Source organism: Physeter macrocephalus, chromosome 7, assembly GCF_002837175.3.
Source record: "Physeter macrocephalus isolate SW-GA chromosome 7, ASM283717v5, whole genome shotgun sequence".
Taxonomy (NCBI): Eukaryota; Metazoa; Chordata; class Mammalia; order Artiodactyla; family Physeteridae; genus Physeter; species Physeter macrocephalus.
Window position 1 is genome coordinate 22,666,039 of NC_041220.1, and position 22,473 is coordinate 22,688,511.

The following is a 22,473-nucleotide window of genomic DNA, read 5'->3' on the forward strand; positions in this document are numbered from 1 at the left end:
CAGGGCAAATCAAGACATTGAAGAGCAAGAGTTAAAGGAATGTGAACCCCTAGGTTCAGAATCCCCCAGGAGGTACTTGCTCAAAAGGTATTTCAAAATTCAGAGCAATTCCCCAGCTCAGCGTGGAGTCACAGCTGCCTTTCTGGCCTCCTCCCACGTTGGAAATGAAACGCCTTTTCTAATTACTTGGCTGCTATCAGACCCATCATCACACCTACGACCTACAGTCCTGACACCTTTCTTGCCAGGGGAGGCTGAACGCCATGGGACGGTGCCAGGTGTCTCTGCTCTGGGTCCCTGTGTCTTGTCACTCTGGTAGCTAAGCCACAGCAGGCCATGGGGAGTGCCTCGTGCAACATCATTCCCTGATGAACTGATCTAATCAAGGGACATTTCCACAGCCACCACATACCCTGGAGGTTCCACTCAGCTGCTTCTGTCTGCCTAATTGGTACTTAGGTTCTGCAGGCAAGGGCTGCCTTGAGCTCGGCCCTGGTGTCTCTAGCATTCTGTAATGCTCACACTCCCTTATCTCTAAGGGCCAAAACATTTGTACATTTTGATCAACTAACAATTCATTTTCACAAAATTAAAGGCTACACACAGGTTTAACAGAGTTATGTGGCAAGATCTGCAGTCAGAGAAGCCCCTCTGGCATCCCACGGGGACCCCCAATCCACTGATGCTCCCCTCTTGTCACTAGCTGTCACCTCCTCACCTGGCTTAGATTCTGGAGCCAACCATTATTTTCACTCCCTTGCATATGCCATCAGCCCCATGTCTGCATCTTCACTTTGCAAACCCACTACCCTGGCTCCCTTTCCACCTAGTCTGCCCCTGCAGCCATGCAGCAAAATGTGGCTGGAGAAAAACTCACACTACTGTGCTCACTGGTCCCACTTATTCCCCAAAGCACTTATCGCTTGCTCATGTACTGGATATTTTGCTTGTTTATTATACTAACGGTTTATCAACATTATATGTCCGTTCCAGGAGGGCATGGATCTTTGTCTCTTTAATTCAAGCACTGGGCACAGGGCTTGGCACACAGTAGGTGCTCACTAAATATACTGGTGAACGGTGTACCCTCCAATGTGTGGACAGGGCACAATCTGTGTTAGGAGGTGAAGCTGACGGTAATGACTGGGCAGGTCTGCCTGCAGTCCTGGGATGGATTAGTCCTCTTTTCTTAATAACAACTAACCTGTTCCAATGTCCCCTGGCCACCTTAGTCCAAAAGTCAGTTATGATACAGCCCCATATCTACAAAGGCTATATTTTAACTATCGCTCTACCTCCCTGCTTCTTGCCCGTGGCCACGCTCCACCCTACCCATCTCCATGTCTCCCTGGATCTACTCGGTCTCCGGCTTCCAGACTCGTCTGCTGGAATCCATTCCACCCACAACATACACCCACAGCCCCAGGGGGCCCCCTGCAGGGTGACCAGGGCTGCCCCCCTGCTTACGTTGCATCGATAGCTTCTTATTACCTGACAGCAGTTAGGGAGTTGGAAAGTCTTCAGAACACAGACTCAGACACCAAGCAAGGTTTTCAGTTCTTGATACTTTCTAGTCCTTTTGCTGAATGAGGGAGAAGGTGTCTGTTTGCTAGATCATATCTCTAACACCTGAAGTCCTTCTTATCCCCACGTCTGACAGAAAGAACTAGCCTCGGGGTCTAACACGCAGCATTTACGGAGTCTGCACGTGCGGCTATTTAACTCAAAATGTGAATTCATTCAGACCCTACAAAATAAAAAATTCTGTTCCTCAGTTACCCTAGCCACATTTTAGGTACTCCGTAGGCACACGTGACTGGAAGCTACCATACAGCACAGTGCAAACAGAGAACTTCTCCAGTATCACAGAAAGTTCTACTGGACAGGGCTGAAGATGGATTTTATTCCCTTTTTTTTTTTCACGGCATTTATCTCTATAGCTACCTCCTATTTATGGTATGTGATATGTTTCACTTTCATTTATGGTAGTAAAATTAAAGTCCCTTTCAAAATGCATTTATTTAGGCAAAATTAAAGCTACTTGATTTAAAGAAAATTAATAAAAATTAGAAAAAGATTGGAAAACTAAATGAAAGAACGCACGGTGCATAGATGTAGTAATACTTGCAAAGGAGGTTTGCAAATGGTCGATGTTTGGAGATCGTGGCCCCCAGGAGTAAGTCCCCCGCTGACACCGTCAGCCAGGCCCGCTACAGCTGTCCTGGCCACCTCCCACCTTCCTGCCTCATCACGTCACCCCCGCGCACCCTGGGCCCTTCGGTAGCCTCCTCAAGCCACTGGGAGCATCCTAACCCTGCCTCCTTCTCAGTCCTCCCTGGTAGCCCAGGCACAGTGTGTAGACCTGAGTTACAGCAAGGATGGCACCGCTGGTACCACCCAGGTCAGGGCTGGGTCTCCCAGCAGTGCATGAGGCCCTTGAGAAAGAAGCTGAGTTTCTTTTATTTGTCCCTGTGTCCCCGGGGCTCAGCATGGAGCCTGGGACAGAAAAGGAATTGATGGTTAAATGAACAAAATTAAACAATCCCTTACACAGCTGCAGGGCTGTGCAATTTTTAAAGGGCCTCAGCATTCACGGTGTCATTGAATCCTTATAGTAGCCCAGGGAGATAAATTGGTCAGGGCTTACGGTCCCCTCCCTAGTCCTAGGATAAGGAAACCCAGGCTCCAGGAGGGTGGGTGCCGCTGTCCCAAGGCTGCAGCCAGAGGGCAAGGCGAGGAGCACTGGGCCAGGCCACGGGACTCTGTCCCTGACAGGGGGACTGTGGGCCAAACCCCGGTCTCCCCAAGCCTGCACGTCCTCATCCATAAAGTTGGGTGATGATAACATTGCCACTGATTGGCAGCTCTCATGCCACTGTGAGCGCCAAGTGAGATTGTGAATGGCAAGCTGCTCTGTAAGCTGTAGAGTGCTGTGCAGGAAGCTGAGAACGGCTAGCCACAGTCCCGTGAGTCCCACGCCTGCCCCGTTTGCAGACCTGGAGTTCCTGTGTGGCTCCTCATTTTATTCTGCTGGAAAGCAGGTCAGCACCTCAGACTTGGCAGTGGATGTCTGTCTGAGCCGCCCACCACGAGGGGCCCCCAGCTCCTGGAGCAGTGCTTCTCCCAAGGAGACCACCCTTCCCAGATTCAGATACTGTGCTGGAGGTGGAGCTGACCCCTCCGGCACCAGGGAGGGTGCTGGCCAACCAGAGCATTGCACCCCCAACAGAAATGGGTTCAGGGGTGCCCCTGAGGCCCAGGCAGAGCCCCTGGGGTGCCAGCTGGGGACTTGGTGGGACAGTTCAGAGACAGCGGGTTTCTTTTCTCCTGGACTTTACTCTGGGAGGGCGGGGCCTGAACTGCTGGTGTCAACTCACCACCATGTGGAGGCTGAAGCCAGAGCAGAGATCAGAAGCAAGAAGCAGAGAGAGCCATCCCAGGACACTGTCTGAGCCCCTGGATCCATCTGTATCTGCAGCTCTCTTGCTTCCATAAGTCAGTAAACGTCTGTTTTGCATGAGCCAGCTGGAGAGGGGTGTTCTGACCCCTGACTAGCTGGTGTCTAAGCACCAGGGACAGCTGTCCCTGGTGGGGTCTGAGCCTGAATGGAGGGTCGAGCAGAGGACCAGCCCAGCCCGGCCCTCTCCATGCAGCCAGACTGAGCTCCCACCCCTCAAAGCAGCTCCAGCCCCAGCTCCTCCTGGAACCTTCCAGACCATCCTAATCCACTTCTGCCTTCCGGGCCCTGAGCACTAAAGGAGGGAGGAAGGAAACAGACGCTCATGTTTCCTGACACGCTTTAAGCACCGGTTTGGTGTTGGCGTGTCTCACAGGGGCTCGCTGAACGCTGCCGCCCTATGAGGGAAGGGTCAGTGAGGAGACCGAGGCTCAAGAGGGGTGCAGTGACTCGCCAAGGTCACAGAGCTTAAGGTGGCAGAAGCGGACTCCCAGAGACTCCCAGTGGCTCCTTCGAAGCCCAGGCGTTTGCCCCGCACCCTCTTGCTGGGCTCAGGGAACATCAGATGTTTGCTCTCAGCCCTCGCAGCTCCCTTCTTCCTGGTTCCGAGGTCTCCCTGCCCTGTGGTCTCTGGCCAGTTTCTGGCTCTCGGTCCCCCAGAAGCCGTCTGCCACTCCTTCTCTCCTCCAGCACCCCCCAGACTGCTCCCTTCTCTGCCCCACTCCCCCCGCCCCCAGTTCTGGCTTCTGCTCCAAGGGACACAGCCCGATCCTGACCTGTGAGAGGGCAGCACAGCAGGCACGACCCCCTGTGCTGGGAGCTTCTCGCGGCAGGAGCTGTATGGTCTCAGCTCCGGGTGTCCAGGGCCACCCGGCACCCAGCACCAAGTGGACAGTCAGAGACAGCTCTTGGTGGGGGGGGGGTCATCCCACCTTCTCCCACCGCACGTCTGGGCAGCATCCTTCACAAAGGGCAGTTGGGTGGAAAGGTTGGAAATGAGGACTTGGGGCTGGAGGGCCTGGGTTTGAACCCAGCTTTCCACTGGCTACTGTGAGCTTTAAGCAAGTTAGCCTGGGCTCTCTGTGACTCAGTTTCCTCGTCATAAAGAACCTACCTCCCAGAATTACTGGGAGGGTGAATCAAGTTCACATGAACACATGTTTATCAGGCACAGAGCCTCACTGTGCATTATGACTATTACTATTGTTGTTGTTGTTTGCCTGTAGAGTAGTGACATCTGTAGGTAGTAACCTGCCTGCCCTGTCCACTGCAGCCCTCACTGGGCCAAGCCTCAGCCTGGGCCCCTCTTCAGGCCCATGTTCTTTCTTCGCCAGTCAGTGGAGGCTGGAGTCAATCCTATAATCCTATCGCCCAGACACAGGGCGCCACCAAGCAGGGCTGCCTACCTTGACCCCATCGAGCTGGGCTTATGACACCCCCGTGGTCCCTCTAAGCCCTGGGCGGAACCCCAAGATTGTTCATCAGACACTGATGCACCTGCCTCAGGCCCAGGGAGGAAGGTCCAGAGAAGCCTTCAGTCGACTGTCTCAGGGTGGTCCGCCACCCCTTGTCCAGGAGGGCTGACCCAGGACTCCATCCCCTCCGTGGTCCCCGGTGAGGCCCCCAGACCACAGGATGATGGCCACCCTGGAGGAGGCGAGGAGTCAAATGGAACCCTCAGCAGCCACAGTTGTAAAGTTTTCATAAACTCATCATGATTCCAAGCCTCGGCCTCATTCACACACTGTGAGCCAGGAGGCAACCCGCTGAAGAGGCCGAACAAAGCAGAAGTTCCCGAGCCAGCTGGCTTACAGCAGGCCAACTGACGTCCCACCCGGGAGCCACCCGGCCCGCGGCGTCAACGGTGGGGCCGCGGCAAGAAAGGATACTGAAGCTCCGGTCGGTGATGGCCAGGTGCCAGAGGTTGATGCGCAGGTCGTCCGCGGACATGTACGTCTCGCAGTCGCTGTTGACGGAGATGGAGTTGATGTGGTAGGTGTGGCCATTGGCGAAGACCCTCCGGGGGCTCACCTCCACCATCAGATCCATAGGCTTCAGCACGGGCACCTGCGGAGGAGGAGGGGCGGTCAGAGCAGGGGGAGAGGTGATGGGGGAGGGGTGCTGGCAGGAAACGTCCAGGGCCACGTGATGAAAAGGAGAGGCCAGGAGAGGCCTGGAGCGCGCCAGTGGGTGTCCATCCTGCCCGTGTCAGAAGTAAGCAATGCCACGTGGCCACGTCCATCAGCACCAGCCCTGCAGGGAAGCCTGCCTCCTTTGCTTGGCCTCCTGGGATTGGTTCTGAACCTGCTGCGTGACTTTGAATGAATGGCTGAACCCCTCTGCACCCCAATTTCCTCATTCCTAAAATGGAAGGAGAAGATACCGTGGCAGAGCCGGATTTACCAAACATTTGTGTCGCTTGGCCTCCTGGGATTGGTTCTGAACCTGCTGCGTGACTTTGAATGAATGGCTGAACCCCTCTGCACCCCAATTTCCTCATTCCTAAAATGGAAGGAGAAGATACCGTGGCAGAGCCGGATTTCCCACCAAACATTTGTGTCCCCTTGTCACGGGGAAGTGGCTGCCCAGCCAGGGACTACATTTCCCAGCTGTCTCTGCAGCTGGGTGTGGCTACATGACTGTTCTGACCAATGGGGTGTGAGCACACTGATGCCCGGCACTCGGGGGCCAAGGCTTAACGGTTAAGAGGCAGCTGTGCCTTCTCCGCCCCCTTCCCTTTCCACAGCCAGAAGGTGAGGATCCAGGCTTTAGGGATGGAGGCACATGGGATGGAAAGAGCCTGTGTCCCTGCAGGAGAGCCGTGTGCCATCCAGGATGCCTATACCGGAGCTCTCCCTGAGTGAGAAATACATTTCTGTGTAGTCTGCCCTGGGGCTGTTACAGCCGCTGGTGTTAGCGGAACTCGTACAAACTCCCAGAGACAGTGTCAGATAGCGTGGCTTTGCTTCTGTCTGCACCCTCTGCCTGGAATGCTCACCTCCTTTGGACACCTAGTGAACCCCAACTCCTCCTGCAAGATCTGGAGTTAACAGCCCTTTGGACGTACAGCCTGCCACACCCCTGCTCACCCCCGGCACGCTGCACACGCTGCTATCGGGGCTCTCGGTGTGCACTGCGGGGTGTTTTGGGCACGACTCCCCGTTCTAGTAAACTGTAAGGTCTTCAAAGGCACAGACAGACAGACACGGCCTCACTGACCTCTCCCTGGCCTGGCCCCAGAAAATGAGGGCTGGCATTGCCATCCCCATGTGACCGATGAGAAGACTGGATGCCAAGATGAACCGGGCTTCCCAAGTCACAGAGGCAGGAAATGACAGAGCCAGGACCAGAAGCCAGGTGTGACTGCCCCCAGGGCACCAGGGTGCAAAGGTGTAGACCTGAAACCTGACTTCGGCTTCAACCCTTCAACGCTTACTAGTGTTACCTCCATTGCGGCCTTCACCTCTCTGGGCCTCAGTTTCCTTATCTGTAAACTGGGTAATGCTGGGGCCTGCTCAGGGCTTCTGTGAGGATTCCATGAGCTGATGCAGGTCAAGTGCGCCTGGAACATCACTCGGTCCACAGTGCCCTCCTCCCCCTCCTCGGGAGGTGACTAGGGGTGGCGGAGCCAGGGCTTACACAGCCACAGTCTCCAGAGTGGGCCCTGGCCGGCGGCGGGCGGGGGGGGCGGTGCTGCAGGGGTAGTGGGAACTGTGCCCGGGAGAGAGGCAGCAAGGCCATCCTCGGAGTGAGGAAGAGAGCAGACTCCGGTGAAGGGGGACGCAGACCTTTGTCAGCTAACTGCAGGGCTCCTGAGCCCCGGGCAGCAAGCACCGGGTAGAATGGCATGAATCTGATCAGAACTGGGTGGCAGCAGGCGATGGGGGACCCAGTGCTTGCACTCACGTGCGAGAGGAGACAATAGGCTGATACACATGTGTGTGTGTGTGTGTGTGTGTGTGTGTGTGTGTGTGTGTGTGGTTTCAGGAAGCAGTAGGTGCTCTAAAGAAAAATAAAACAGGTGAGGGGACAGGGCAGCAGCGGCTGGTGCCCGGCTGGAAGGGTGACCAGGAGGTGACATATGGGGAGGGGCTGAAACAGGCTGATGTGGGACCCTAGAGAATCTCCTTCTCCCAGGGGACCTCCCCCAAACCCACCTACTCTTAGGCTGGGCCTGGGGCTCCCTGGGCCTCCCACGGCCCTGTAATCCCTCATTACGGCCTTGACCACGTGGTAAGTTGTTGTCTTCTTGTTTGTTTCCCCAATGGACTGGGCAGTACTTAGGGGCGCTCTGTGTCTTCTTGTGTTCATCTCTGTATCTCTGGTACTCAGCCCAGGGCCCAGCACAGACAGGTCTTCAGGTGAATGAGTGAATGGGTGAGTCAATGAACAAATGAGCTATGTCCCTCCCTGGGGGACAGCTGAGATGGGAGGTGACAGCTTTGGTGCTGCAGTGGGGGTGGGCAAGCACTAAGCGTTCCTTTTGGTACAAAGGCAGCTCTGCAGCCGCCATGAGATGTTCTCATGTACGAGGGCACCCAGTGTGAGCCTGTGTGGGTGTGTGAGCCTGGGTGTGCATGCATGAGTGTGTCAGTGTGCACATGCATGTGCTCGAGTGTGCATGTGTGTGTATGCAGTATCGGTGTGCATGCCCACCTGGCTCTGGGTGGTTCTTGTGTTGAGTCTGTGCTTCGGGACTATCTGCCCGCGTGTCAGTGTTGGTGTGTCTGGGACCCTCCATGCGGCCTTCCGCATGTCCGCCGGTGTCAGATATTCTACGTCAGCTCCGAATCTTGCCTTCCCTTCCCTCAGGGCATGGCCACCACCTGCCCTGGGGATCCCTGGAGTCTCTCTCAAGCCACACCTGCTCCTGGAGAAGGTCAGGGCATCGCTGGCATAGCAAAGTCTCAGCATCTCAGTCTGCTTCCCCCTCCTTCCGGCTACGTTGTTTTCCCCTGGCAGCCTTGGAACTGTTCACCCGGTGCTCCAGCCATGCACCGCCATCCCCAGACCATATTTCAAAGCCAGAAAGCAAAGAGAGGAGAGGAAGAGGGAAGAGAAACCTGCCCTGAAGGTTTGGAGGTTTCATGAATAAAACTTTCCCCGCACCCGCGCTCTTCCAGAAGGCACAGTGTAGTCAAGGTGAAAGGCAGGAGGACAGACACATGAACACTAAGGACAGAGCAGTGTGGGATGCAAAAAGCTAGAGGGGACAGAGAAGGATAAGGATTCATCTGGCTGGTGTAGGAAAGACTTTCAGAGGTGGAGGCTAATAGGGTTTTAAAGGATGAATAGGAGTTCACCAAATAAACAAGGTAGAGAAAGGCATTCCTGTGTGTCCCTGTGTCACAGAGCTGACCTCCAGTGTGGGGGTGACTCCATGTCTATTTCCTTGGGGGCCTGGGTACACTTTGGGGGTAGGCACTCAATCTCACCTTGCTCAGCTCTGGGATCCCAGAGACCTAGCACAGGGCCTAGCAGAGAGCAGGTTCTCGGTAAATTATAGCTGCCTCTAGCACAAATGGCCCAGATTAGGTAGAGAGCTTCGCAGGGTTCGGGAGGCTTGGGTGAACTGGGGAGGAGACAAGGTGAGAGGCTGGATGAGGAAAGACCCAGGCACCCACGTTCTTTCCCCCTTTCTTCTCCTCCAGCCTTAGTTTACAGTTAAGTGCCATTTCGGGAGGTGTATGACATACAGAGAAAAATCTCAGACACTGGGTGGGAAATAAACAAGATTCCCATGGGCCACTGGCTCTGCTGCAAATGCCAGGCCAATCAAGAGGTGATAATTGCCTCCTCCCACCAGATGAAACCCTCATAAACTTTCTTGGGGCTTGGAGGTGGGGGGAGTGGGGGGCACCCTCACTCCCGTTATTCAATGTCAAAGCTAATTGGCTTCCCTGCTTTCTCAGAATTTATTTGTGCAATTTGCCAGTCATTTAGAGGCCAATGTGTTTAAACATTTATTCCTCCTTCTGGGAACAACATTGATTGCCATTTCATATTTATGACAGTTGGCTGGGTGCTGAGTGCGGGGCGCTTGCTAAGCCGTTGCAGAAAAAACGAGTCGTTAGCTCCCGTTTGCTGGTGAGGAAACTGAGGCACAGAGCAGGGAAACGGCCACAGCCATCTGACCAGTGATGGGTGGGTCTGTGAGCAGTTTGGGAGCCTGGAGGGGCCTTAGCAGCACCGCGGCACCAGGCAGCACCACTGCCCGCTTGGAGCAGCAAACACAGCCACGGTAGGAACCCAGGGAGACAGCATTCCGTGTGATGTGAACTCAGACCTTTCAAATCTGCTAAAGGGTGCAGTCACCTCCCGAAGCTCATCCTCGTTCAGTCTTGAGACTCTGAGGCCCCCTCCCTGAGCAGGGCCTGTCCCAGGCTTAGACGAGATCTGCCCTCAGACTCTTCATTCACTGTGGCCTCCCCTGGTGCCTAGAGCAGGGCTGGGCGGCACACAGCAGGTGCTCAGTAAGTGTGGCTGAATGAATAAATCTGGCATCACCTCCAGCAAACGCATGGGTGGCTGAAAGCACCCACCCTCTTCCAGGCACGGTTCTGGAAGCCAGGGACGGACAAGGCGGCCTCTAACCATCCCCATGGCTCCCCTGGGAGGCAGGAACTTCACTTCCACTTCACGGAGGAGACTGGATGCTGATGCTGACTGTGGAGCTAGAATTCCCTGGGTTTGGATCCAGCTCTCAGTTTCCTCATCTGTAAAATGGGGATGATAATCACATACCCACGATAGGATTTTGCTGAGGACTGAATGATTTTACAGCCAGAGTGCTTGGGAGACACGTGCTCAAGTGTCTGTTCTTGTTCCAGATGAGGAATCAGAGGCTCGTGGTGGCCTGCCCAGGGTCACACCACCAGGACGCGGCGGAGGCAGTATTTGAACCCGGGTCCTGTGACTCCAGAACTCTTTCACGTCTTCCAGGCTCCCCGCTGAAGAAACATGAGTCCTTTTTTGCTTTTCATCGCGTTGAGAGCAAAAGTTTGCCTTCACACGGCTCTGCCACCTAACCTTCCAGGCCGCTCTTACATCAAGGCAATCTCTGCACTGAGCCTTCATAAAGGCTGCAAGAATCACAAGTTCTGGGTGCCCCTCTGACCCTCGGCAAAGGGCTGGGAACCCACAAAGCTCCGCTCACAGGTTCTCCTCCTGGCTCTGCCACTTGCTCAGCTGAGCTGCTCTGGGAGAGTTGCTGCCTCTCTCTGGGCCTCCGTTTCCCTATTTGTATAACAAGGGATTAGAGAACATGCTCTCCAGCCTCGGGTGCAGCTGAAAAGGGCTTCATGGACACGCATCACCTCGCCTCATCCTCACGAGACTTCCAGAAGAAAGATGATCCTCTCTGCTTTGCTGGGGAGGAAACTGAGGCACAGAGCAGGAAAATGATGGTGGCCACCCAGCAAATAAGCAGCCCGGCCTCTTAAGTTCTGGATCGGAACTTGACTGTGGTTCAGATAGCCAAGGCCCTTCCAGTCCTGAAATCCTCGCTGTGTAATAAACAAAGCACAAACTGCACTTCGCTTGCCGGAACCGTCCGTGTGCCACAACTTACCTGCAGTGACGTCACCGTGGACAGGTCCTTAAGCTTCCCCTCCTCATCTTTCAGGTTATAACCCTCGGGCCTCTTATCACGTTCAGTAATCTTCCATAGTTTGATAGTTTTATCTTTAAAAATAGAACAAAGTGAAACAAGACACGTGAAACAAAACAAGGTACACAATGGAGTACCCAGCTGAGTCTGCTAGATAAGGACGCATCAACACACAAGTTACTTAACCTTATCCTGTTCTTGGACATGAAGTTTCTTTCTAATTTGACTCCTTCTGTCAACTGATGCAACGAACATCTTTGCAAAGGGAACGTTTGTCGTCACGCTCGAGCTCCTCACAATTGATCCCAAAGGTGAAACTGTTGGGTCAAAGGGCATGACCCTTTCAAGGGCAGTTATCAGTCTTTCAACTAATTTCCGCAAAAACCGTACTAATGAAGCTTCCTGTTTTTTACCCTTCACTGGCATCCTATTTCCTGAGACGCATCCTGCCCATCCAGAAACTCAGCTCTCTGGAAGCCTCACTTCTCTGGAATGCTGCCAAGAACATCAAAAGAGTAACCTTTACCAGCTGTGATGGTTCATTTTAGATGTCAACTTGGCTAAGCCACGCTACTCAGATATTTGGTCAAATGTGTGGATGTCACTCTGAAGGTATTTTTTCTAGATGAGATTAACATTTAAATCCATGGACTAAAGCGGATTATCCTCCACAATGTGGGTGGGCCTCCTCCAATCAGCTGAAGGCTTTAGAGAAAAAAGACCGAGGTCCCCCTGAGGAAGAGGGGGCTCTGCCAGCAGATGGCCTTCAGGCTCGAGCTGTAGCAGCATCAGCCCCTCGCTGGGTCTCCAGCCCGCCCTGCAGGTTTTGGACTTGCCAGCCTCCCCAGTCAGGCATGCCAGTTCCTGAAAATAAACCTCTCCTTATATATCTATATCTAAGTCTACATCTATACCCATATCTCTGTCCACACACACACACACACACACACACACACACACACACACACACACACACACACACACACACACACACACACACACACACACCCTATTAGCTCTGTTTCTCTGAGAAGCCTGACTAGTATGGCAGCCAAAACAATCACTTCCATGATCCTGAGGAGGAAGGGGAGAAAACTGCTGTCAATTAAACACTTGACAGGTGCCCATGGACAGGCTACTAGGAAAGGGTGGAGCTGGGATTCAAAACCGGGGGTGGGAAGCTTTGAGGGTGTGGGTGCTCGGAAATTCCTGCAGCTGACCTTTCCTCCAAAGAGGCAGGCAGAGAATGACACTCTGTTAAATGATTAAAAAGAAAAAAGCAGCACGTGAACGAGGCTCAGTTGCCGGCCCTGTTCTAAGCTCATTATGATGTTATTTCCTTCCATCTTCCCCAAAACCCTATGAGGCAAGAAGAGCCATCAAGTTCAGAAGAGGAAGTGCCGGGGCCAGGGTGTTAACTGCATTAGGGGCTCCTGACCTGGGTGACCTCTTCTGGTGGTGGGGGACCTCTCACTGCCTCTGTTCCAGCACCTGGGAAGGGCCCCTCTGCCTCTGAGACGGGGTTTGCTGAACATGACTCCGTGCCAGGCACCCCTCAGGGGACACAGACCATCAGAATGGCAGGAGCTCCAGAGGGCAAGCCCTGGAGGGTCAGCAGGGGTGGGAAGGCCCACGGGAGGGACACCTTGCTCTGCTGAGCGGTCAGGGAAGGCTCAGTGGGAGCTGACAGCCAGCGGAGGCCTAAGGGATGAGGCGGGGTGTTGGCCAGGTGGAGGCAGGGAGAGCCGGCCTTCGGGCACAGAGATGGGTTGGTGGCTTGAGTCTGACCGGTTTCAGGGATGCCATAAAGACCGCCCTAAGGAGTCTGACTCCCTTGGGAAGGCAGGTGGCATCATCTTACAAGACTCATCCACCCTGGAGCAGTACTGGCTGGTCTTGGGGTGCTGGGTGGGCAACACCTCCCTCCACCCTTGTTGCAACTTCAGAGGGAGCACAGGGGAGGAAACTGAGGCTCAGAGAAGCAAGGCCACTCCCCAAGGTCCCCAGGCTGGGACAGAAGCCAGGACCCTCCTAGCTCCCACCCCAGGCGCCTTTTATCATGGGGATGAGAGGTGAAGGAGGATGCACAGGTGGACGTCAACGTGGGAAGCGGGGCCTCGGGCTCCAGGCCCACTGCTGGGAGAGGCAAGATGGCCCCAGGAACCGCAGCCTCCGAGTGGACCACAGCAAAGCAGGGCTCTGGCCGGGAGCCTCCTCGGGGATGCGTACCGTCTCCCAGAGGCAGATGGCCAGCGGCCAGGCAACCAGTGCCCCTCCTGCACCATCTACTGAGGACCCCAGATCATCCAGTGACACCCTCCACTCTGGAGTGGTCTGGGATTCTGGGGGCTGTGGACAAAGAGGCAAGTCTGAATTGAGTGTTGATTGTTTTCCTTGACCCGGCCTCCTTCGTCCGTCCCCAAATTAAAGTATTCACGGACATGCTCAAGGAGCTGCTATTTACAGCAGAGGGAATAAACCCCCGTCCGACCACCAGGAGAGGGTGAGCAAGTGTAGTCAGTGCATGGAATTTACCCGCTACTCAAAATACTATTTTTCAGGAGTTCTAAAGACCTAGAAAGACCTAGGAAAATGCTCACAATGTAAGTGAGGTGAAAAATGGCATCTGATGACAAACTGCTACAGTACGTGTGCACAAGAGCACGCATGCCTACACACACGTGCACACACACGCACACGCACACGCCCAGACCGGCCCGGCTGCCTCACCGTTGGTGGACAGCAGGGAGTGGGCGGCATTCTGCTGAGGGAGCCACTTGATCTTGTTGATCTTCTCCTCTATCTCCAGACTCTTGAGATAGTCGAACTCCGGCTCGTGGCTCTGGAAAGTGCTGTAGACGTCATACTCGCCCTGGCTGTGCGGCGCATTTTTACTCTGCAAGGAAACCAGACCCTGAGCTCCAGGATGGTGTGGCGGGGCGGAAGCCGGCACTGGGACAGGGACGGGACTGGTCAAACCCACGCAGGGCCTGGGACAGCCATGGCGACCGGGCATCCAAGCAAGGGTCCAAGGAGACTCTCTGCTTTTTAAATGGCCAGTGCCTTGCTGTGCAGCCATGGCCGAGCTCCATCACCTCCTCCGTCCAGTAAGCACGAACAAGGGCAACCGCGCCAGCTCATGTTTACTGAGCACCTACCGTACACAGGACGCTGAGCTAAGTGCTTCTCACGCCTCCTCTCATTCTATCCTCGACGCCCCTCTGTGGTGGGTACCATGACTCCCCCCACTTTACAGATGAGCAAGCGGAGGCTCAGAGGTGAGTCGACACCCCCCCCAAAGCCACATGTCCACAAAGTGCTGTCACTCACTCCACTGAGGTCTGTCTGGCACCAAGGCCAAGGCTCTGATATGCCCCTCACATCCTTGTGTCCAACGTGGGTCTGACTCGAGGCATGAACGCATTTTGGAGCAGATTTAACATTGGGGCCAGACACCCTGCAATGTCAGACAGACATCGGGATAGACTGGGATAGGGTATCCTCCCCCCAGCTTTCCTGAGCGGGTCCCCTTCTGGTTTAGGCAGCCAAGCTCATTGTAGTAAGGACCTCCTGGGGGAGCCCCCAACATAGTGAGGTGGTACCAGGGACCAGGGACCACTTCCTGGTAGACAATTCAAGTTTATATGACAACATGAAACTACACCTAAAACTGCCTGGGAGCAAAACAAAGGTAGTCAGCCAAGCACAATTTCAAGTTTTCTGTTGGTTTTTCCAAAGTATCTATTTATATATTTCTTTTCCTGTTGTGCTTTTGGAAAGCTTTAAAGTTCTTCAATATTTCTGCCTCTAATTCACTTCATCTCCTGTAAGGACTGGCTATGGAGGTCCGTGGGGCCAGAATGAAGAAAAAAATTAACGGAGAAATATTCACAACTGAGAAACGTGCGCTTCTACCAATTTAATTTCTTTCTGCAATTTGGCAAAAAGGAGACTTGGCTTTGCAACCCCCAGTGGGATCCTCTGGTCCTTCTCATGAATCAAAGTGCTCCAGCCACAGTACTGGGCTTATTAGATAACCAGTTTCTCAGCTATCTGCTTTCTGGCTATGTGTTCTTGGTAAGTTATTGCAACCCTCTGAGCTCTGATGTCCTCATCTGTAAAATGAGGATGATAATAGCACCTAATGGCACCACGAGGGTTGTCATGAGGGAGGGTTATGGGAGTGAACACAGGTGAAGTCAGACCTCAGGGAACATCAGCTGTGGCGAGGATGCTGAGGAACTGGAGGGGGGAGGGTGATACTGCAGCTCCTCTCCCCCCACCACTTCCCCTTCCCTCCTGCCCCCTCCTCTCCTTCTCTTCCGCGTCCTGCTTCCCCTATCCTCCCTCCACCTTCCCTCCCCGCTTCCTCTCCTCCCCCCACCCTGGTGTCACATTAGATCCCATCTTCAGCATCTAACCCCAGCCCTGAAAGGCAGGGTGGTGTGTGAGTGACAGGCCACAGCCAGTCTTGGTTTCCATCCCTGGTCTTTGCTCACTAGCTGAGTGACTGCGCAGGCGTCCTCACCTATGAAACGGGGTGTCAGTCCCCACCCTCAGAGGTGGGCTGTGAAGAGTAAGTGGGAAAAGCACGCGGAGAACGAAGTGAGGAGTCTGCATGTAGTAGGTGCTCAACAAATGGGGCCTTTTAATCGCCAGGTTCTTCCAGTGGTTCAGAAACATTGCCTCGGGTAGGCCGTTCCAGACAGCAGACCTCACTGGGGCGAGGCCCGGGGCTGGGCAAAAGCGCCCACCCCAGACAGAGGGCCACCCCACAGCTGCGGAAGGGTCCGTCCTCCCCTGCGCCCGGCTCTGGCCGGACAGCACCAGCTCACCGAGGCAGAGGGCAGTTTAATCAGGAGTCTGTTTCTCCAGGGTCTAGGACACAGCGACCAATCAGCAAACTTCCACTCGGCAGAGGGGGCTCAGAATACGGTGCTGCGAGTCGACCCGGTGGACTCCCCTCCCCGGGCCTGCCCGGTCCCACCCCTGCATGCCGGTCCCACCCCCGCATGTGCGGGGCCCCGCCCAGGCATCCGGGCGGCGGGAGGCGGCGGGAGGCCCCGAGGCCCCCTGCGGGTAAAGCCCGGGCTGAGGGCAGTCCCCACCCCCCAGGCCCCGCGCACCTCCGGCTCCCGCTGGAAGATGACGACCCGGCCACCCTTGTCGCCGGTGGCCAGCAGCTCCCCAGTGTGGTTGAACTCGACGGTGGAGATGATATCGGCTGTGGTGGAACAGAGACGGGAGGATGCGGCTCATTAGGACCCAGTGCCGTGCAGGTGGACAGAGCTGCCCCTGCCCAGCCCCAGGGCCCCCGTCGGACAGCAGGAGCCCTGACCAGGGGCCCTGCCCCCTCCCCGCTGGCCGTGGGACAGAGACCCGCTCACGGGTGCCTTGCCTTCCTTCCTGCTCCCCTTCCTCTTGAAGCAGTCTGGGGGTTCCCTCGTGTGCTGCCCAGGTGACTGGGATGCAAATCTGACAACTCACTAGCCCAACTCTGGGGGCCACAGAGACCAACTGAACCCCTCCCTGCCTCCACTGAGCTCCCCAAGGGTGGCACCCCCGTAACCTTCGCATTCCCGGCCTGGACCCTGTAGGCAACAAAAGCTCTGGACAGGCTTCAGCACAATGGATCTACTTGCAAACAAACCACAGATCTGACTACCCCTCCCGGCAGCCCCAGGCAGGTTCTCACACTGTGTCTCCTTCCAGCCCGCCGGGATGATGGTTCACCCCTCCCCCACCCCGGCTCTCGGGGTGTTTCTGCTCCAAGCCCCTCCTCTGCACCCTTCTCCTCCTCAAATGAAGGCAGTTCCGTCCTCCCGCTGGCTCGGGCCGAGCCTTTGGGTCACCCTGACTCTCCCCTCTCTCCCTCACCCTCCACATCCAGTCCTATGGTCTCAGCCTTCAAGATACATCCAGATGCCATCACTTCTCGCGCCTCTCGCCTGGATGACTGCAACGGGCTCCCATCCGATCCCCTCCAATTCTCCTGGCCCAGACACAAGCTGGCCTCCACAGAGCAGCCACAGGGAGCTTTCTCGGACCCCTCCAGAGGCTCCCCACCCAGAGAGGAAAAGCGAAGGTCTTCAGAGTATCTAAAGCCTTGAGTGACCTGTGGCCCCCCGAGGCAGGCCACGTCAGGAGCCCAAATCTTCACCCTGTCCCGCACTTGCCCCTGGCACTTGGCATTGCCTCCCACCCTGGGCCAGGTACCATGCCCTGTGATGGGCTTTGGCCTGCGGGACGCCAGCAGACAAGCCGCCGTCCTGCGCTTCTGCCGCGGCCCCGGAGGTGGACCTGCCCAGGCCCGCAGCAAAGCCGCCCAGCTGAGCTGCCTGGTCACCCAGTCCAACCAAGCCTAGATGGGCGGGGCTGGCAGATGCGTGACAAAAAACGTTAGTGCTGAATGCCCCCCATGTTTTAACTCAATGAAAGGTAACGGACCCCTACCCCACTTCCTACTACTCTCAGCCTTGCTCTCCCACTCCGACTCAGGCTCCTTGCTGATTCTCAAAATACCAGCTACCTTTTGTCTCAAGAACTGCTCTCTCAGCCTCGAGTGGTTTTCCCAGTCCTATTTCCTATTCCATGCATGCCTTTTCCTTTTCCAATCACGTGCCTTCAGAGGCAGCTCCTGACCGGCACTGGCCTCTGAGCCACAGGTAAATGCCAGCTCTGACGGCGGAAGGAAAGAGGACAGAGGAAAGGTGGTTCAGAAGCAGGATAATGGGCTGGACGTACTCCCTGATCAGGATAAGAGCACGTTTCATTCAACTTAAAAATAAAGGGAATAAAAATCAAGGAGAGCCGCTCTTTGGGATCACGGAGATGCTCGCTGAGTGTGCAAGTGGCCCGGCTGCCTGACACTTGTCCCTGTGTGGGCAGCCTGCCTGGCCCAGGGACACAGGAGGGCCACAGCTGGAGGCACAGCCCAGCAGTGCCGGGTTCCTGCACGAGGCTCTGGTTCTTGCTGTCTCATGTCAGCACGCCCTTAGAGGGGAAGAGCAGGATATAAAACTGTATGTAAAATGTCTTTAATTATATAGACCAGTGATCACAGCCGTGTTAAACAGCAAACAAACTGGGCAGAGAGAAAACAAGCTGGAAGAGGCTTTTCTACCACGTTAAACAGAGATTGCTTGAGGGCGGTTGAAAGAAAATATTTTTTTCCTTCTCTTTCTATGTTTCCATGTTTTCTAGATCTTCTGTAATGAACGTATATTTCTTAATAGCTTTACTGAGGTGTAATTGATATACACAAAAGTGCACATTTTTAATGGATGCAATTTAATGAGTTTGGACGTATGCATAGTATATATTATTTTTATGATGGAAAAATAACAATGCTATTAAATTAAAACGCCAATGTAACCACTGGTATCCAGAGCAAATGTGGTCCATAAATGCTGGGCAGCTACCACAGTAACAGACAATAACATCTGCAGGCAATTTACAATTTATATGTCAGTTTTATATCCGCTGCCTCCTTTGAACCTCATGCCAGCCCCCGAGGGAGATATGACTATCATTTCTATTGGCAACTGAGGAGATGGATGGAGGCCCATCCACAGTGACAACCCCCTGAGCTGTTCATGGACCAATCTGAAGTCCTGGGTTGGAGTCCTGGCTTCAATGCCTGGGCTATGTGACCCTGGGTGGGCTACCTCACTGCTCTGAGACTCAGTGTTTTCATCTGTAGCATGGCTATAGTAGAGTCTTCCCGTGATTAGAAACTTAAGAGAGATGTTGGAGGTGAGAGGGTTTGGGAGGGTTGAAGGACTGTAACAGCAAGGAATGTTGAATGACCAAAATCTACCAGACACAAAGTCAAAGCTTTTTCTCATCTTTGCTTCTGGCCTCCACAGAAGTGGCAGCTGCCAGCTCAGAAATGTGCCAGATAAATCTGAGATTCAACCTCACTGTACAGGTTTGGGAGTCCTGACCACCAGCCCCTCCAGTCCCCTTCTGCAAACATTTACAGAGCAACTAAAGACCTCAGGCCAGGGCACTGCTTCCTCCGTCCCAGGAAGGGGCTGGTGGATATTTAACATCCATTCATTGTTACAGTAAGTGTCTTCTAGAGCTTGCCTTAGGAAAAGTTACCTCCCCTGAGAGCTGGAAGTTGTCATCAGTAAAATCATGCAATTGGAAAGTCCATGCTCTCATTTTGGAATGTTTGACACATCTCCAGCCTCAATACCACCTCCCCCAGGAAGCCTTCCTGGAGAGCCCTCCTGCCCCCCGGTACAGTAGTCTCTCTTACAACTGTGGTCTCATGCCCACTATGTGCCCCTCATTAGATGTCAGGCCCTGCAGGGGAGACAGCAATTGGAATAAGAGGCAGCACTGGGTGAGCTTCTTATTTTCATGGCTTTTAGCCTGAGGACAGGTCCCAGTCTGTGCCACGTGGCTACTGAAACTCAGATAGAAAGTCATACTTTTAGTCTCTATAAACCAGAAGACAGAATCTGGGGAAATCCTAGTAGCTGGAAAATGAGGTATTTAATCCTGGAAATGGGGTCTAAAGAGCAGTCCCCAAATGCAACACATAAACTCTGCCCCAGTCTTCAGCTGGCTGCAAACTGCACACGTATACACGATAGACTCCAGGCAGAGCTGCTAAGGCTAAAAGACATGAACAAGGATTTGTGCTGGGACAGAGTTCGAAGTTGAGTTCAACCAAGTTAACTGCTTACAAATGCAAAACAAAACAAAAACACTTTTTGGAGGGACATACTAAACATCTAGAGTCTCTACGGTATTGTCATTCTCAACACCCAGGATATTCTCCAAAATTATACGAAGATATACAAAGAAATAGGAAAATATCACTCATACTGAATAAAAAGACAGTCAAGGAAAGAGACCCTGAAGTTCCCTGGATACTGGGATCAGCAAATGAAGATTTTTAAAGTGGCTATTATAACTATGTCCAAGGATATAAAGGAAAATTTGCTCTCACTGCATGAAAAGAAAGGAAATTTCAACAGAGAAATAGAAACTATTTTAAAAATAGCTAAATGGACAATCTATAACTGAAAAATACCACATATGAAAATCACTGAATTGCTTAACAGGAAATTTGAGATGACAGAAGAAAGAGTTAGTAAACGTGAAGATATATCGATAGAAATTATGCAACCTGAAGAACAGAGAGAAAACAAATTTAAAAAGATAAAGCACAGATCCTCGGGCATCTGCCGGAAAACATCAAATGTCTGTGTACTTGGAGTTCCAGAAGGAGAGGAGAGAATAGAGTAGAAGAAAGACTTGAAATAATGACTGAAAAATGCCCCAATAAGGTAAAAGACTTTAATTTACAAATTTAGGAAGCTCAGCTAACTCCAAGTAGGAAAAATACCAAGAAATCACACCTAACCGTCAAACTGCTGAAAACCAAAACAAAAATGAAATTTTGTAAGCAGGTAGAACGAAAACCACATATTATATTCAGAGGCACCAAGACTCATATAACTGCTGATTTCTCATCAGAAATGACAGAGTCCAGAAGGCTTTTAAAGTGATGAAGGAAAATTTAAAAACCTGTAAACCCAGACTTCTGTATCCAGTGGAATTATACTTCAAGGATAAAGGGCAAATAAAGATATTTTGGTGAAAGCTCTCCACGGACCAGTGATTGAATCTCAGGACGAGCCCACCGCCCTATCATCACTCTCTCTTTACAGATAAGGAACTTGGTCAAGAGGTGAGGCACTGGCCCAAAGTCCCATTCAGGGCTTTTGCAGTGTATTGATTGCCCTGGCAGGTCCCGGTCCCTGCACCACGGGGCCGAGTTGCCAAACAGCTGATGCCTCAGGCTCAGGGTCACAACTCAGCCGCCGGGAGAGGTCCGCCAAGCCCACGTATGACTGGAGGGTGCTCCAAGTGCCCCTGTTGTGGGTGACGACAACCCCATGAAAACCCAAGGTGCCCTTCTACTTGTGAGGTCCCCTTTTCTTTCTGCTGCAGCTCTGGGAGTCCCCCAAATGGCAAGGCATTGTTGGAAGAGGCAGCTTGGACCACTGGACAAAGAGGCAGCAGTCAACCCCCCGGGACTGGGTATGGCGCAGCCCTATCAGTGCAAGCCCAGAGCCAACTGGTTTGGGAGCCAGAAAGCCACACTGTGGTCCAGCATGGGCTCAGGAAGAAGTCAGGGGCGGTGTCCCAGGTGACCAGCCCAGTGACAGGTGCACAGTGGGAGCCAGAGCCAGAGATGGGCAAAGACCATGCTGTGGGTTGAATTGGGTCCCCCAAACATATATGGATTTCCTAACCCCTGGTACCTGTCACTGTGACCTTACTTGGAAATAGGGTCTTTGCCGATGATCAAGTTAAGACGTGGTCATACTGGATTATATGGGCCCTAAATCAACGACTGGTGTCCTGAGAAGAAGGCCGCGTGAAGACACAGGGGCCCACAGACACATGGGGGGAAGGCCATGTGGCAGTGCAGGCAGAGATTGCAGTGATGCATCTAGAAGCCGAGGAAAATCAAGGACTGCTGACCACCACCAGAAGCTGCAAGAGGCCTGTGACAGATCCTTCCCTGGAGCCTTCAGAGCAAGTACGACCCTGCTGGGTGCCTTGACTCCAGACTTGCAGCCTCCAGAAGTTCGAGGGAAGAAACCTCTGTTGTTTTAAGCCACTGAGTAGTTTGTCACAGCTTCCCCAGCCAACATACAGCGGGAAGAACAGAGAAGAAACGAGAGGCCGTGCGGGCAACGCTCTGGAGACCCAGGCTGCACCCTGGGCTGCGGCTCCTCCTGGTGTCACGTGGGGAGGATCAGCCCTTGGATCTCACAGGTGCCCCTTGTGTCTTTTTCATCAAGAGGAAGGTATTCCAGTCCCAGCCTCGGTACATATTAGCTGTGTGACCTCATCCAAATCACACTCTCTCTGAGCCCTAACTGTCTCACCCATAAAATAGGAACTGTCATCCCTGCCTGGTCACAGTTCTCCTAGGGTTTATGTGAAATCCAAATGATTCCGTGGACTGGAAATCTCCCTGGAAATTGTGGCAGAGGCATGCAAATTCGAGGAGGAGATTAAGCTGCTCATCAGGGAGACTCCTGCCCTGCTCATCTCACCATTCATCACTGTAAGCGCTGTCGCCAACATTAAGGATCCGTCGGCATCACAGCTCACGGCGGAGCGAGGGCCCTCAGAAAGGCCAGCTTGATCCTTCTGATGGGATTGCTGCATTTAATTAGTATTGTCAGAGGCGTCAGGGCTGATGAGGAGGGAGGTGGGAGAGGAAACAGGTTCTGTCTGCTGCTGAATGAAAGAGCTCGGTGAGAGGAAGGAGGCTCCGTATGCCCAGCGTCAGCCTGGGACGGGACTCTGTGAGCAAGCTTACCCAGCATCTTCTCTGGGCTGGGAGAGAAGGGGGCCAGGCATGCGAGGA

The 22,473-nt window shown here is 53.7% G+C and overlaps 1 protein-coding gene across 2 annotated transcripts in view; it reads right to left on the minus strand.

Annotated features, from left to right (window-relative positions):
* PPP2R2C (protein phosphatase 2 regulatory subunit Bgamma) overlaps positions 1-22,473 on the minus strand; it is a 139,913-nt gene that overhangs the window by 38,426 nt on the left and 79,014 nt on the right. For both annotated transcript variants that reach the window (XM_007119731.3, XM_028491699.2), the window contains exons 2-5: positions 16,193-16,290; positions 13,797-13,962; positions 11,028-11,140; positions 5,347-5,524 (exon numbers count right to left, since the gene is read on the minus strand). In XM_007119731.3, coding sequence (XP_007119793.1) covers positions 5,347-5,524; positions 11,028-11,140; positions 13,797-13,962; positions 16,193-16,290 — 555 coding nt within the window. The remainder of the gene's footprint in view (positions 1-5,346; positions 5,525-11,027; positions 11,141-13,796; positions 13,963-16,192; positions 16,291-22,473) is intronic.